Source organism: Leptodactylus fuscus, chromosome 4, assembly GCF_031893055.1.
Source record: "Leptodactylus fuscus isolate aLepFus1 chromosome 4, aLepFus1.hap2, whole genome shotgun sequence".
Classification (NCBI taxonomy): domain Eukaryota; kingdom Metazoa; phylum Chordata; class Amphibia; order Anura; family Leptodactylidae; genus Leptodactylus; species Leptodactylus fuscus.
This window is the reverse complement of record NC_134268.1, coordinates 73,207,833-73,226,078: the sequence shown is the minus strand read 5'-3', so window position 1 is coordinate 73,226,078 and position 18,246 is coordinate 73,207,833. Positions and strand designations below refer to the sequence as shown.

At 38.3% G+C, this 18,246-nt stretch overlaps 1 protein-coding gene across 1 annotated transcript in view; it reads left to right on the top strand.

Moving 5' to 3' along the window:
- Positions 1-18,246, top strand: part of LAMA1 (laminin subunit alpha 1) — a 135,306-nt gene that overhangs the window by 107,987 nt on the left and 9,073 nt on the right. Inside the window, exons 49-58 of the mRNA XM_075270662.1 lie at positions 3,657-3,807; positions 5,466-5,610; positions 5,933-6,074; positions 6,852-6,966; positions 8,544-8,714; positions 13,772-13,923; positions 14,792-14,980; positions 15,061-15,250; positions 16,369-16,481; positions 17,368-17,557. Of these exons, the coding sequence (XP_075126763.1) occupies positions 3,657-3,807; positions 5,466-5,610; positions 5,933-6,074; positions 6,852-6,966; positions 8,544-8,714; positions 13,772-13,923; positions 14,792-14,980; positions 15,061-15,250; positions 16,369-16,481; positions 17,368-17,557 (1,558 nt within the window). The remainder of the gene's footprint in view (positions 1-3,656; positions 3,808-5,465; positions 5,611-5,932; positions 6,075-6,851; positions 6,967-8,543; positions 8,715-13,771; positions 13,924-14,791; positions 14,981-15,060; positions 15,251-16,368; positions 16,482-17,367; positions 17,558-18,246) is intronic.

Below are 18,246 nucleotides of genomic sequence, written 5' to 3'. Positions count from 1 at the left end.
TGGTATGTACATGAGATAACACTTTCAGCAACTGTGAAAAACACAAGACAAACTAGGATAGTTTGCAGGAGCTACAGCATTGTAAATGGCCCTATGTGTGACTGCCTTATTGTGGTCCTTCTTCTTTGGAATAGGAACCAGGATGGCTGCATTGGAGCTCTGTAATAGGGCTCTGGGCAGACTCTTTCTTATGGTTATTCTGTATGAAGCCCAGGACAGTCCTGTGAACTACAATGTATGACAGTATGATATAACATTAATCTATTACACTGTACAAACAACACAAGTTGCATTTAGCCTATGATCTTAATATTTATAACGGCCGTCTTTCTTTATCATCTCAGTAGTTTGCAGTGTTATACTATGTTGTAAGGTCACAGAAGTGCCTAGTTCTTTACATTGCATCCAGTATCTGCATTATTAGATTTAGGAAAAAAACATTTCCTCTACAGAATATTAAATGTAAGAAAGAAAATCTGCAGGAAATGTCTGTCTAAGCTTTGCTGCCATTGCCTAATGTCCTCCAGATGCTGCAGGAACCTCTAAGCTATTGTATAAACAAATGGCTTTTTCATGAAGGTTAGATATTTGGAGAATTACTGGACTTCCAAAGGAAGAATCTTCTGAAGAGCTGGTACCAAATGGGTGTAATATTACTGCTATACTGCACAAATCTATAGTACAATCCCATAAAGTGCTTATGTACATTTGCTACAAGGTTTTTTTTTTTACTTTCCGATACTCCTGGACTTCAATCCAGGTCCCTCAACTATAATGTATGGCTTATTATAATACTAGTCTCCTCATATTGGGAAGAAGCACCTTAAGGGCCCCTAGGTTCTCTTTTAATTTAATCTGTTAAGTGTCACGTTAAACTTTTTTATATCTGTGGCACAAAGCAAATGAAATGGCAGTAACTAAACCATCTATCTACTCCTACAGTGCATATAGAAAGGTCAGACTGGAGAGTTTGCAGATTGAATCATGTCGACCATTTAGATTCTAGACACCCCTGTTTATGTAGTTAATAAAAGAAATTAGGCTTGACTTTAACAAATACAGTATACATAACAGCCATCACATGTATTCCTAGTTTATGTAACCTATCTGTTCCATAATGAAATACAAAGCATAGAATTCCTGACTAAATGGGCTAGTAGCCAGGCTTCAAGTGTAGTGAAACCTGATGCGAACATGCAGCTCACAAATCCTCAATAATCTGGCTAACATCTACCTGGTATGTTCTGATCTTCTGTGTACAGTACAGGAGATTCAAGGACATGTGCTGCAGTTCTCAGATTGCAGCACCAGAAGGCGCTGTGTAACAACATACTGGAATAAGGCTGTACATTGTAATGTTACATCACAGCCTGTTATCACCCTAACACAACTCACTACATTTTCATGGTATATTATAATAAATGTAGATGTATAAGCTGCAGCATTTAAAATGATTTAGCATTGACACCTCACAGCTGTGTATCAAGACGACAAACCACTATGAATGGCTACTGATGTTTCATGAATATACAGTTGCTTTGCTACCTAAATGGTTCCTTGTATATATATATATATATATATATATATATATATATATATATATATATATATATGTTACTGTTTCCTTACTTTTCTTTACATATTTTGTTGAAATATGTTTGTGAGAAACTCAGATCATACATTTGCCAGGTCATGGGGGCCACAAGTCCTCCTACCAAGTGCTGTGCAAACCATCAAAACATTGCAATATCTTCAGTGCCCTTAAGATTGTGGGGAGAATTCATCAGTGTATTGATGCCAGTTTTACAGTCCTATGAAAAAGTTTGGGCACCCCTATTAATCTTAATCATTTTTAGTTCTAAATATTTTGGTGTTTGCAACAGCCATTTCAGTTTGATATATCTAATAACTGATGGACACAGTAATATTTCAGGATTGAAATGAGGTTTATTGTACTAACAGAAAATGCGCAATATGCATTAAACCAAAATTTGACCGGTGCAAAAATATGGGCACCTCAACAGAAAAGTGACATTAATATTTAGTACATCCTCCTTTTGCAAAGATAACAACCTCTAGTCGCTTCCTGTAGCTTTTAATCAGTTCCTGGATCCTGGATGAAGGTATTTTGGACCATTTCTTTCTACAAAACAATTCAAGTTCAGTTAAGTTTGATGGTCGCCGAACATGGACAGCCCGCTCTCAAATGATCTGAAAACAAAGATTGTTCAACATAGTTGTTCAGGGGAAGGATACAAAACGTTGTCTCAGAGATTTAACCTGTCAGTTTCCACTGTGAGGAACATAGTAAGGAAATGGAAGACCACAGGGACAGTTCTTGTTAAGCCCAGAAGTGGCAGGCCAAGAAAAATATCAGAAAGGCAGAGAAGAAGAATGGTGAGAACAGTCAAGGACAATCCACAGACCACCTCCAAAGAGCTGCAGCATCATCTTGCTGCAGATGGTGTCACTGTGCATCGGTCAACTATACAGCGCACTTTGCACAAATAGAAGCTGTATGGGAGAGTGATGAGAAAGAAGCCGTTTCTGCACGTACGCCACAAATAGAGATGCCTGAGGTATGAAAAAGCACATTTGGACAAGGCAGCTTCATTTTGGAAACAAAAATTGAGTTGTTTGGTTATAAAAAAAGGCGTTATGCATGGCGTCCAAAAAGAAACAGCATTCCAAGAAAAACACTTGCTACCCACTGTAAAATTTGGTGGAGGTTCCATCATGCTTTGGGGCTGTGTGGCCAATGCCGGCACCGGGAATCTTGTTAAAGTTGAGAGTCGCATGGATTCCACTCAGTATCAGCAGATTCTTGAGAATAATGTTCAAGAATCAGTGACGAAGTTGAAGTTACGCCGGGGATGGATATTTCAGCAAGACAATGATCCAAAACACCGCTCCAAATCCTCAGGCATTCATGCAGAGGAACAATTACAATGTTCTGGAATGGCCATCCCAGTCCCCAGACCTGAATATCATTGAACATCTGTGGGATGATTTGAAGCGGGCTGTCCATGCTCGGCGACCATCTAACTTAACTGAACTTGAATTGTTTGTCCAAAATACCTTTATCCAGGATCCAGGAACTGATTAAAAGCTACAGGAAGCGACTAGAGGCTGTTATCTTTGCAAAAGGAGGATCTACTAAATATTAATGTCACTTTTCTGTTGAGGTGCCCATACTTTTGCACCGGTCAAATTTTGGTTTAATGCATATTGCACATTTTCTGTTAGTACAATAAACCTCATTTCAATCCTGAAATATTACTGTGTCCATCAGTTATTAGATATATCAAACTGAAATGGCTGTTGCAAATACCAAAATATTTAGAACTAAAAATGATTAAGATTAATAGGGGTGCCCAAACTTTTTCATAGGACTGTATGTCATAGATGTGTCACATCAATGGTGCAAAGTTTTTTCTTACACCAGAGATTCGCCGAATCCCCGCTTTGCACCTTACTCATTACTTTCTACAATTGTAGGCATTGCTGGGGAAAGAGTGGTCCAGCCCAACATATTTCCATTCTGGAAAAAGACCTTGTGGCCTCTATATAAAATCTGCCCTTTGGCTTTTTATGCCAGAAACTGATAAATGAATGATATTTTTTTTTGCCAATGAGTGTCTAATATTTTGTTCCAGCCCTCAGGATGAAGACACGTCGTTCTATTTTGATGGCAGTGGCTATTCCATTGTGGAAAAGACCCTCCGTTCTACCACAACTCAGATATTTATACATTTCCGCACATTTTCACCAAATGGGCTCCTACTTTACCTTGCCTCCAACGGAACGGTACGTTTGAGTAAATGTCATATCATAATTTTTATTAAATGAGAATTAAAACGTGTCTTAAAATGGTATGGGCAGATGGTTGTTTTGATATATACAGTACATGTGTATTTATTTATTTTTTTCGTTTAACTTTGTGTCTTTTTTTTTCTTTGTGTGTCATGCTAAGTCAGTGACTTAAAGGGCCACTGCATAAAAAAACGCTATGTTATAAAAATAAATCCTATAAAAGAACATTGCTCATATCATTCAGTCGATTGTATCAAAATATTCCTGGGTTTTCTCAGTACTGGAGATGTGAAGAAGATGATCCAAAACATAATAAGAAAAAAATAAGACACCACAAAAGTAGAAAATAGTCAAATAACTTCCAAGTAAACTACAACCCATAGAGCAGACTGGAAGGCCTTTTTCTTGGCCTTCTTCTTCCATAAGTTTCAGTGAAAGTCTCCAGTGCTTTATAATGTAAACATTACTGTAACATTTGGTCCACATTTGCAGTTGATTTTATCTAGGGGCTGGTGTGAATTGTAGTGTAAGCCCTGGCATTCCATAGAGACCCCATCAGAGAAATGAGAGCTGACACGTCAAATCCCCCCAGGCTAGTCACACCAAGCAGCTGTTGAGTATAAAGAAGATGGTCAGGAACAGACCAAGGCAGAGTCAAGCAACTCAAACTACATGTACATGTTCCAGTACTCCCTATGACTGAGAATGTCAGATAAGGGCAGAAATATCTATATGCAGATTGCAAACACAATGTTATTGCCATTCTTAATGTGAATTGCAGTCATAAAATAGGAAATAAAATGGACAGAACTAAATTACTTGTTGAAGGCTAACACATTTGTATGTATTGGTCTGCATTTATGATTGGAAAGAAATCCCCACCAACCCCTGAGACATTAAATCATAGGGAAATTGAGAAGAAATTGTATACAGGATCTAACCACACCTGGACTCCAGAGTCCCCATGTGAATGGAGCTGTATTTCTTGGACTGATGGAGTGCTATGTCTAGCAATCTCTGTTGGTCCCATAGAAATGAATAGAGTTGTGGTCATGTACACTACATTCACTCTGACTCACTTTGTGATTCCACATTTGTATGACAGCCCAGTTGGACCTCCAGCAATCACGCAGTTATCAGATATCCACTGGAACGGTGATAAATCTCTGTTGGGAAAACCACTTTAAGTATACTGTATATTCACAACAAAAAGTATGAGAAAGAAAAGAGCAAAGTCCAAGAACATATCTTGTGCCATATGCACAGAAACATAGAATGAGCAGCTGCGGTGTAATTCAAAAGGTGCAGCAGCTGCATCTGGGCCCAGGAGCCTTTGGGGTTCAATAAGGTTTCTATTCCTAATATAGAGATGCCACTACTGTAACCGATACATTATAGGCGGGGGCTTTGATAGATTTTGCATTGATGCTCAGGACTTTCATATTCCACCTTTGATGAGCAGTAGTCATATAGCTCAGCAATACATTAGGACCACCTTCAGTCACCCCCCCCCCCATTCACTCCCAGAACATTGGCTACACCTTTGCACTTGCATTCTCCCACCCCTACTGAACATCTTCATGTCACTTGTTGAAAGGACTGATAAAACTGTGCTATCTGTGGCTCAATGTGTTTTGTGTTTCGATCTTTAGAGAGATTTCCTGTCTATGGAAATTGTGGATGGAAAACTACGGCTATCAGTAGAATTGGGTTCAGGTCCTCTCATACTGACAACAGATGGACGATACAATGATGGAACTTGGTATAAAGTTGCTTTCCAGAGGAATAAAAAACAAGGTATAATGATCTGAGCCCTATATGTATATATGACCAGAGCTGAGACCAAGTGTCATGACCTCAATTTTGCATTGTTGTGAAAAAAGTAGAGAAATGTTGCCTCCATATAATACACCACACTCAGCAATAGCATTTTGTATAAGAATTACAAGGTAAGTATTACATGGAGGCCACTCGCTGATCCTCCTCTATAAAGTACCTATACTCTAATAGGGCATATATACGACAGTTGTATCTATGAAGATAATACATTAAAACATGTGAAGAAAGATATCATACATGTCATAAAATGTATCTAATATTTTTTATTATTTTTGGTAAGGTATATTGGCTGTTATGGATTCTTACAACTCCAGTCAGAAGGAAACAAAACAAGGAGAAGCTCCTGGCACTGCATCAGACCTTAACAGATCAGATAAAGATCCAATATATATTGGTGGCCTTCCTAGGTCCAGAGTTATCAGGTAAGGTATCATTATGCAAAAGCTAAGTTCACATGTACGCTGGAGTCTCTGTTGGAGACACCACCACAGAAACTGCCAAAAATTGGCAAAGTGAAAAGTCCTGCACATCAGTGGGGCAGCCAGTGTCCATGTGTAACCACTAAAACAGTGGCCCAACATAGATGTGAACCTAGCCCGAGTTTTGCCAATCTAACAAGCCCTATTTTTATCCATTGGAAAATTTATATCCAGATATTGTTAACACTGTCCCATATAGGGATAAATTTCCATACCAGTATGTCTTTGGTGTAACTCCATGGTGTCCTTGTTGAGATAGCTCTGCAATGGAAGCAATGATTCACAAGGGGAAGACACCATTTGATTTAGATGACTCTTACCGATATATCTGCAAGGCTGGGTTTATATGCTGGGTTATAGTGGCAGAGTCCCTTTAAGGACTCCCAAGTTTTTATGAAACCACCTCTATAAAATATGTCGCCATACTAGCAAAATCCATGTCGATTGGAACTCACGATACACACAATGGGTCTCCACATATATACTCATGCTGTGGGATATCATTTTGTAATACAATATCCTGAAAATCTAAGTATTTTGTGACCACATCTGATATAGCTGATATATTCAGCTGAAAGGAATCACACCTTTATTAATAGGAGCACCATTCATTTTAATTGCACATTCTTTGTATTATGCATCATGTTATGGATCTCTGTATATTGAATTAAGAGTAAATGTACTGTATGAACTTCATAATACTTTAATTGCTATGTCTAGGCGCCAGCTAAGCAGTAGATCCTATGTTGGTTGTATAAGGAATTTGGAGATTTCACGCTCAAACTTTGACTTGCTGAGAAATGCATATGGTGTGAGAAAAGGCTGCAAATTAGAGGTGAGAGGCATTTGGGTTTATTTACCAGTATCACGTTTATGTAGTTAAACATTTCAGCTTCTTACAAGTCTGTTTGGTAAAAAAGCTCACTAGGTGGATTTCTTCACATATAGATGGAAATGGTTCGCTATGTAGGATAATTTTCAAGAAACATGTACATATAAATTGAACCATACTCATATTGAATAGCCACCTTTTAGTAACACGTTACTTTTACATCCAATATTCTGTACTGATTCATTTTATGATATATCTTTATTGGAGTTGGAAAGTTTAAGTGGTTTTCCAGGATATCAGAAAAACTAACTGGGGGCTGAGGGTGGGGTAGAAATGATACTAAGCTACCCCCGATCCTCCGTGGCGGAAGTATGTCCTCATTCCCTCCGATCCTTGGATGGCTTAGGCTTGAAGTGTAGGGACTTAGATGACTGCAGTGACCAGTCACTGACCTCAGCAGTAACATATTGGGTACCAGTGACAAATCCGCAGATACTCAAGCGCTATACTTCAGGTATCTCTGGCACTTCCAATGAAATAAACCGAGCAGTGGGTGCTCTGACAGAAGCGAGGCACACTGGGGATAATTCATTAAGAATGGCATTACATATTTGTGCCTTAATCCATTCCCCTGTCTGCCAAAGATGCACCAGATTTATTACAAGGCTCCAGCCCCTTAATAATTCTGGTGGACCATAGGAGGTTCCTTGTATCAGAACTGAAATCTGTTTTAGTCCCCGACTGGCATAGATTTCAGGTGTAACTTCTGACCATTTTCTAGTGCAAGTTATAGTAAATTTGATGAGCTGACTTTAATACAAAAAAATGGCAGGCAGACACAGAAAGAGGATAGTGGTGTATCTGTGTTTTAAAAAATGTCATTGTGCCAAATCTACACCATCTAAGCCAGTATTCTGGCGTAGAGGAACTAGTACCTTCTCCTGATTTTGCCTAGTAAATTTACATTTGTAATACTTTTCAGGTATAACTCTCACCACTTTTCTGAGGTGAATCATAGTAAATTTGTCAGGATAAGGTACCCTCTCCGGCCTGCCTTGATCCCATCAATAGCTAAATAGATAAATCAATTAGCAATACAATTCAGAAGGTGCAAAATGGCACAAAAAAAGAGCTGTGTACCCAAAAAGCACCACATCTTCACCCACCTAGACCAGAAAACTGGCATAGATGGAATAGTAAATTCTTCCAGTGTTTGCAACTTTTTGAAAAGTTTTGAACAGAGTAGGACACAAGTCCATGACAAATAAAACGTGCCAATTTTATTACTGGCATGCACAATTTTTCATTACACAATTTTGGCTTGAAGTATAACAGCTATGGGATGGCATAAGGACAAGAAACCATCTAAAATGTCAAGTGATGTGTAACAAATTAGGTTTAGCGCAATTTGCAGTGTTTCTTCTTATAAAATGTCAATATTGCTAAATGTCTCTTAAGTATGTCAACATTGGTTCATCTTGTAAGTTAGTTCATGGCTCACGTTAAAGGTGATATTAGTTGTGAGTTATTGTAGCTGATGTTTCCGAGTCAGTATATGTTTTCTCTTTCTATCTTTTTAGCCTACTCGTAGCATTACAGTTCTTCATGATGGCTACGTAGAGATGTTGCCTGTGTCCCTGCCACCAGAATCTGAGCTCATGGTGTCGTTTTCCACACTCAATGAGACAGGAATTATCATGGCTGGTTTTGGCAAGCCAGTGGTGAAACGAAGACGCAGACAAGCCCAACTAGTGAGTAATACATTTTATTTTAAAGGTCAATCTAATGCTTAATTCCAGTTTCCACTATGAAATCATCCATAAAAAGTAAGAGCCAGATTTTGCAGCAGGATATATAATTCATTTAAAATGGTGTTATAACATTTAACCTGAAATACACATAGAAGTGTGAAGGGCACTAGACATCTTTGTATGTGAATATTCTCTTATCGAATGTATTTGCTATATAGTCATTCATTTAATGTCTTTCTGCTTTTATTCATTTTTCACTTTGTTTCACTGTCACTGGATACTGTAGCCTATTCTCAGCAGAACACTATTATATACAAACAATAAAAAAGGTGCTCAGAAAAAATGTAACTGAAAAATAAGTTAAAGAGTATCTGTATAAGTCATAGTGATATCTCAGTTTTATTGGTAGGGTTTTGGGTGCTGAGATCCACATAATTACTTAAACAAAGGAGCAGAAGTGGGGAGCTAAGGACTTAAGGGTTTATAGAAGACAGGAGAGCGGACTACAGCCAAAGAGGCACAGTGCTTAGCTGAGTGTTCCTACCCCTTCATTTCAGCTCTTAGTCTGCCACCCATCAAAACTTCTGCCGTTAAAGCTACAAAAAACAAACTCAACTTCCTGGACTGACTGTCAAGGACTGAAATCCAGTGGTCTATGAGGTGCTAATAATAAAAATTGTATTAGTAAATTAATTTATTTTATATTTACCAAGAAATAAAGATTTTTCTTCTTTCGTCCTACAACCCATTAATGCTATGTTCACATCTCCATTTCCATATACTGTTAGGCTGCATGCACACGGAGTTACGCCGGGCTTGTAAAAATCCTCATTCACAGGCGTACACGCGAGCGCAGCGGACAGCTCCCGAACACTGGCGTTACGCCGGCGTTACGAGCGCTCCCATTGAAGTGAATGGGAAGTGTTCGGGAGCCGTCCGCTGCGCTCGCATGTACGGCTGTGAATGAGGATTTTTACAAGCCTGGCGTAACTCCGTGTGCATGCAGTCTTACATTATGTTTCTGGATTTCCATATATTGTTACATTATTGGAAGAGAAGAACAGAAATCCAAACAGGAATAGATCTATCATATGAGGGACACAAATGGATCACAATGGGATCTATTGAATATTAATGGCCTCAAGAATAGGTTATGATTTTGTCATGCTGCGGGACAAAAAAAGTCCTTCTTGCATGACTCTTTAATTTGTGATTTTTGAGAGACTCCCCCATCAATGGAACTGTAAGTACACATGTGACCATAACCAAAAGTGGAATAAATTGGAGACCCAGGTTGGTCACTCTGACTTCACATGGGGGTAGGGTTTGGTCTGTGATATGGATCAGATTTTGGCTATATTTCCTGGACTGAACACTTTGCGGGACCAGGACTCCCAGCAATATAGTCATCTACTATGTAATACAAGGAGTCCCTGTACTGTATTTGGAGTGTTCGTAATGAAAATAGACTACTGACACATGTAAAGTTTATTGAATGCACTTTCTATCTATTTTTTTGTTCAGCTGGCTGAACTCGAGACCAATTTTCTATAACCTTCTTTTTATTTCCATGTGGCTAGATCTTCTGCCTATTTTATCCTGTGTTGATCTTTGGTTTAGATTTCTATAAGCAAGATTCTGTCCTTGTATTTCATTGTATGTAAGAAGTGTACAATCTGCTGTCACACAAAAAAATGATGAGAATACAATCCCTTTATGCGGTATCACAGATATTTCATAAAAGCAATTAACTGTTTCATAAGGTATACACACCTTGTCACTAGGGGCTTTGTTTCGAGCCTCCATCAACACTGTTGTGGTGCAAAATGCAATGATAATCATGCTTTTAACACATTAGAGCCCCCAATAGAACATGTTATGGAGTCTGCTGGGCACCGTAAGAATCTGTTGTTTTTCTGATACTGATTTTGCAAAGCAAGCTACATTACATGGACAAAAGTATTGGTAATCACCTCTTAGGGTATATGCTTACGTTGTGTTTTAAAACGTATTTGATAACAGCGTGTGTGTTTGCCATAATATAAGGTGCATTTGCCAATTTTTGAAATCCATTAGAAAGGAACAAGACTACACTCAGCTACATTGTACTCTGCGTTCAGAACATACTGGGGCTTTTAATGTGGTTTGGCAGTTCTTTATCAGAAGGTTCACATGGCAGAAATCAATTAGCTATAGAATTCAATGTAAATTGCAATAGGCAGTGTGTGCAAGTGCATTATATAAAAAAAAAAAACGCTTCAAAACACACCATGTGCATACACTTCTAAATATTGAACTCAGGTGTTTCTTCCAGTCCCATTGACACAGATGTATAAAATCCAGCACCTAGCTGTACAGTCTGCCAGATATTCAAGCATGATACAGTAATACGCTCCCACCATTGCATCAAGACAGTTTGTGAAGATTTTTTACTCTTAGATATTCTACAATCAGCTGTGAGTGATGTTATTGCACAATGGAAGAGTTGAGGAATCTCAGCGACAAAGTGGCATAACATATAATGTTACGGAGCAGGTCATAGCACATAAAACTCACTAACACTTTGTAGAGTTCCAGCCCTCTTCTTTTTTTTAAATGTAGATTTAGAGCCTCTCAATGTACATTTTTTTCCCCTATCAGTATGTCTTTTTGGAATATGGGATGGAAATCCATGCAAACACGGGGAGAACATACAAACTCCTAGCAGATGGTTTTTTGCCCTTGGCAGGATTTGAACACCAAGACCCCAGCGCTGCAGTGCTAACCACTGAGCCACCGTGTGGCCCCTACAGTTCTAGCCCTCTTCTGACATTAACATTAGCACAAAAGCTGTGCATGCAAGCCTTAACATACCAAGCACAGCGCCAAGTATCAGATGGAGTAGTGTAAAGCACGCCATTACAGGACTGTGGAAGCCACACTTCTCTGTCTGACGGTCTACCTGACTGCATTGAGCCATCTGTAAGGTTTGGTGGAGGGATAATGCTAGGTGGTTGGTTTTTGATGTGTAGGTCTAGGCCCTTTGTTCCACTGAAGCAAAATTGTAATGCTTCTCCATACTAAGACATTTTGGAAAAATAAATGTTTCCAACTGTGTGTGAACAATTTCGGGAAGGCCCTTTCCTGTTTCAGCATGACTGTGTCCCATTACACAAAGCAAGATTTATAAAAGCTTGGTTGGCTGGTTTAACCCAATGAAACACTTTTGGGATGAACTAGAACAAAGGTTGAGAGACAGTTCTTCTTACATAACCTCAGTGTTTGGTTTCACAAATGCTTTCCAGGATGAATGAGTGAAAGTTCCCTCAAACACACTGTAATCTTGTAGAAAGCCTTCCAAGAGAAGTGGGAGCTGTTTTAGCTGTAAAGGAAAGGGAACCTCTATAATAATGTTTATAGATTTAGAATTGGATGTTATAAAAGCTCCTATAGGTGTAATGTGTAGGTGTCCCAATATTTTGCTCCATATAGTTTATATCAGGTTGGTGGATCGGCAGAACCATTCAGACAAGGAACCAAGCTGAAAGGAAATTGTAGTTAGCAAAAATACTTCCTGCTCCTCTGTTTCTTCTAGCTCTGAGCACACGTACATCACAGCAATGCACCCAGAGCAGGGGGTGAGAGTGGCACCCAGGAGTAGGACAGTATGGTGGGGGGCCATTAAAGTTATGTAAAATATTACAAAGTTTGATTATTACATTTTAATAATTACATTTTAATAATTAAACTGCATGGGGACACTGCTTAGGGGACATTAAACTGTGTGGGGCCACTGCTGGACGTTAAACTATATGAGCCACTGCAGGAGGGATACATTAAAACTGTGTGGCCACTGGTGGGGAACATTAAACTGTATGGGGCCACTGCTGAGGGACATTAAACTGTATGGGGCCACTGCTGAGGGACATTGAAGTGTAAGGAATACTGGAAGGAATGCGGGCTGTCAAGTTAAATGGGGGGCCCATTAGTCTGGCTGAGTTTGAGACCCCTGGTCTATATCAAGTTTTACCTGTAGATGATAAATGATAGGTGGTCAGTCACTGCTGCAATGTACTGGTGAAGGGACAGCTAAACATACAGCATGAAAGTTGTCATTGTTGTGTTGGAATACATCACTACTTGTTTTGCATGGAAAGCATCCTCTTAGCATGTGTGTGATTTCACAAGGCAGTGTTGTGTGAGAATTACCGCTGTTTGACAAAGCCTCAGGCATTTTGTGAAATTAGATTTTCAGACTTCAATAACCCGAGGCAGAGCCTGAAGCCCAATCACTCTGTATAATAAGGCCGAAAAGCCATGGGCTTATTCTTTATTCAGGGTATCTATGCCGTATGTGTTGTGCCGCTGTACAGTGCTAAAATCTTGAAATAGTAATTTCCGCATGAATATTTGATTTAAAATGGGAATTGCTTCTCTTATTACTTCACCTGTATTATAAGATCCTTACTTTCCAGTCTAGCAGAGCTAGAAATGTAAGATGAATATTATCCCACCTCATTTCGGATTCGGAGGTGATTGTTAATCAGCGGAGTGGCTAATTTGTGTAATGGCTCTAGCAATATAGAATACATTTTCCAAAGGTGCTTTAGAATTTAGTATATTTATAATGATGTGAATATTGAGGTTTGCAGTTGCATTAGCATTTATTACTGTGTACTTATGTAGATTTTTGTGTTTTCTTCCTATATTGTTATATGGGTTGGCGCTCCATTCTTTTAATAAGAAGCTTTGAGCTCCCTGCTCAGTACGCTTTGCTAAATATAACGTATCAGATAGCCTGTAGTCAGTCTTAGCAACCACAAAGTAAAGATAGGTGTTTCTGATTTCATTGACCAAGTAAAGTTAAGCTCCTCTAAGGTGACTTGATAACTTTTGATCATTTTAAGGTACAGTGCTGGCTGCATAGGCAAAGCAATGGGCTCTAAAGTGATTAATCTATGCCATAAGAGAAATGCTTGGGTTTTTTTTTTTTTGGTTTTTTTTTACAGAAAACCAATAATAGAAAGGTAAATTTTAATATTGTGTCTTATCAACACTTTATTGTTTTCCTTTTTTAGCCATTCTTTGCTGTAATGCTGGTAAATGGACACATTGAATTACATATCAATCCTATGGATGGGGCTAGTACAAGGAAAGTGGTGGTCAAATTTCCAACTGGATCATATAGTGATGGCCAAGAGCATTCTCTTATCTTTGCTCGAAACAAGAGGTAGGAGTTATATTTTTCAATACATCCCTTCCACCCTCAGTTCTTTCATTTGTCAGAATATTCTCTTCTCAGTTTTTTGACACTACAGACTACTATTTTCTATAGACAATATCACGATTATCTTAGCCATCCTAGCTAGCACATCTTTCTAGCAATATAGTGGCTTTCTTAGGGTATGTTCACACAGAGTTTTTTGCAGGCGAATTTTGAGGCGGAATCTGCTTCAAAATCTGCCTGCAAAAATGCCTCTCATTCATTTCAATGGCAGTGACTCACAGTTTTTTTTCGGCTAGCAATTTTTCAGCTAACTTCACACGGATTCTGCAGCTGAGTCAGTCACGGCATCCGCGACTCGAGACACCCTCCTCTTTATGGCCATTCATACAGATCTAATCAGGAGCGAGATGCTGCAATGCATCGGCATCCCATCATGACTAGCCGCACGAAAAAAAACACACAGCGGAAAAAGTTTCTGCCATGTGAACATACCCTTAGTTGACGTGATTTTTCTATTCTGCCATAATACTACATCTGCAGCTCTTCTGTACAACATACTCTACTCGTATTACTTCTATTCTTCTGAACAGACTACAGGCTATTCTCCAGGTCTATTTTGCACTAAACAATTTTTCTTTAGTCCTTTTGAGTATCAGACTATTAGCAATGAGGATTTTTCAGCATTGCTGTTTTACTGCCTGTATTCCTTTTAGACATTGCCTTGCAGCATAGACACATCAATGGGAAGCGCTAAAACATTCTGCCTATAGCAAACAAAAAGCCATTTTTTTTATCACACTGAAAAACAATATTTTCTTCCAGCAAAGTGTTTTAAACAATGAGAATAATATCTTGTGATTTGTGTTTCTAGGATAGTGAGTGTACAGGTCGATGAAGGAAAGCCAGTTGAAGTCCGGCTCAATGGTCAATCGGTAGAATCAGTTCACTTAAACACATCCACCTTTTTTATTGGTGGAGTTCCAGCGAAAATGGCCACAACAATGCTCAAAACAAGCCAGTCATTCTACGGATGTATCCAGAATTTAATTTTAAATATGGAGTAAGTTCACCATGAGATGAAAGATAACTGGCAGCTGTATAATAATACATTAATAAAGACTGTTTCTTCTTTAATATTAGGCAAATGGACTTTACTACTGTTATTAAGTATGAGAACGTTCAGATGGACAGCTGCATGTTGGCAGAGAAGCCTAAGCCCAGTATCAACAATGACGAAGAAGATCTGCTGCCAACTCCAGTACCAGCTAGACCTGTAACAGAAATGAAACCACATATAACCACTTTGGTGCAGAGGTCACATGTCACAAAAGTAAGGAATGGATTTTGGATTAAATTGTTACTTCATGATGAGAATAATGAAGAATATATTGTATTGGAATCGAATGAATAATCTATTTCCTCAATAATTAACTCCAACCAGCTATACTAATACTAAAGGGCATATATCAAAGAGAACCTGTCACTTTGAAAATACATTCTGTGGATATAACCTTATAGATCAGAAGGAGCTGGTATATGATTTTATTATGACCCTAGGAGTCGACTGGGCACTCATTCTCAGCTATATCTGAATGCATTCCTATAGAGAAGGCTGGAAGTGCCTTATTAGTTGCACTGACCACTGTGCCTAGGATGTGCAGAGGATTACTAGTAATAATCCCACAAAAATATACAGTATACAGTATTTCTAAACTAGATTGACACAGAGACTATTGGTTTATTTTAGCACAAGCTGCTCTGCAAAAACCACAACACACAGTCAGTCTTATGTAGTCTATTGCCATCCTTTTGATTTATTTAGAAGGAGCCTTTCGAGGAAATGTTCTTCCATCCCAATCACAATTTTATGTTTTCATTTTTGCTTTATATATGTTAGGTACCATTTCACCATACACCCTCCCACCATTTTTTCCACCTTCTCTTCCCATAGCCTTATATCTTGATGCCGTATTTTATATGGAAATGTAATCAGTATCTTTTTATGACACTTCAAGGTAGAAATATTGTAATAATTCAGCAGTTGAGAAAGTAACTATAATAAATCAGCAATTTGCAGGTAAAGGTTACCATTTCTCATGTAAGATAAGGTAAGCCTAGAACATAATGTCAACATCAGGGACATGAAGATGTTTGCGCTGCTTGTATGTATAGTGTCTCATTATTACAAATATAGTTTTGCTTCTTCTTTCAGCAATTCCATGGCTTAGTTAAACATGAGTTATGTAAATGGCTTTCAGAATCAGCTTATTAAAGCAGCAACTGAAAATGTATAAAGGTGGCTCCAATAATTCAGGGTGCAGATTCATATGCTACATTGAGATCTTGTCTTGTTATTGATAATCATAGTATTAACCTGGTTATTGCAGAATATTTTTCAGCTCTAAAGCATTATGGTTGTTATAATCAATGTATTTCTTGCCAATATAGCCACAGTGTGCACAGGATATACCGCCAACATATGTTCCAGATGCTCACCAGTTTGGTCTTACTAAAGGAAGCCATATCATTTTGCCATTTGACCAATCTACTGTCAGAAAAAGGTCAGTTAAATGTAATATACTATATGTTATGTCATTATGAAAAAGTAGTTACGAGTAATATGAACTGCTATAAGTAACAAGAAATAATGATGTAAACAAGATATATTTTGTGAAATAACCAGCTTTAAAAAAAAATAAATCAATTAAAAAAAAAAAATCATGATTTTGCGATACTCTGTCATTAAATGTCTATATGTCTTATATGTTCCTGAGTTGCCACCCAGTGGTCATGTTATGTATTGCAGCTTGTCAAGGATTTTGCTACCATGTTGCAATATTGTAGTGAATTAGTCTTATTATTGTCCTTACTAGAGATGAGCGAGTAGTACTTGATCGAATAGGTATTCAATCAAATACTACAGTATTCGAAATACTCATACTCTGTCAAATACCATGCGGTATACACAGTAAAAATACGATTCCCATCCCACCTTCCTTGGCGCTTTTTTTACACCAATAACTATGCAGGGGAGGTGGGACAGGAAGTAGGACACCGTAGGCATTAGAAAAAAAACGTATACAGTCATTGATTGGCTAAATCAGTAGCAGCAGCAGCAGTAATAATAATAATAATAATTCTGGGATTTGGGTGTGTTAGATGCCCCCAGACATGCCTCCCCTGCTGTCCAGTTGCATTCCAGAGGTGTTGGCATCATTTCCTGAGGTGTCATTGTGGACTTGGTGACTCCAATTGGTCGAATTTTGGTTTCTCTGAAACGATCATGTTTTTCCCATAGAGGTGTATGTGTTGACCATTAACACCCTCATTGTAGACCAGAAATCTGGCAGGGGAATAGTTGAGTGGAGGCACAGGAGTGGTTTACGTAAACCTTTTATTGTTGTATATTCTTGGAATTAAACATAGTGTATGTCACGTTTCTTGCAGACTGTCTGTTCAGCTGTCTCTAAGGACCTTTGCCACCAGTGGCCTCATATACTATATGGCTCACCAAAATCAAGTTGACTATGCTGCACTTCAACTTCATGAAGGAAGACTGCACTTCTTATTCGATATGGGCAAAGGACGGACACAGACCCTCCATTCTGCAGTCATCAATGATGGAAAGTGGCACACAGTATGTAAAACATGAACATTATGAGCGGAGTACTAAATCCCTGAACATTAATGGGTCTTACTGGGATAATTTGTGTTCATCTATTTCAATATTTAGATTCCTCGGATTCTACAACTGGGATTTCTGTTAAGCTTTTGCTATTAAAGTTAATGAGTAGTTTATATTGCATTAAGTGGTGGCACTTATATTATGTTCATCTCATTACCTCATTGCTAGATTTCTAGATCAATACATTATCACCCTCATGAGCAAAGCCGCTGTGTTTAAAGGGAAATAAAAAGGAAATGCAAGTATCAAGCATTAACAGGTTATTAAAAAATGAATTAAAAGATGAATGTATATAGCTTCAGGGCAAATTGTGTTTTCTTTTGAGTTTACTGCTTAATTTTGAAGAAAATAGCATTTCTTTTCCGTACCTGGAAGACGGTAGAGGGTGCGCAGTCAGGCAGCACAGACCTGTAGAGTCTAACTATAGGGCTGTATTTCACCTATTCAGCCATATACAGTGCAATATATTTTTATTACAACGAGGTAAGGAATCTGTGAACCAGACTATTATACATGCATAGAAAGTAAGTGACCAGTTAGCAGTTTACTTGTGTCTGACTATTTAGCATCTAAGAGAAATGACTGTAAATGATCCAGGATTTATTTTATATATCTAGAAATATATATACTCTAAGATGTTG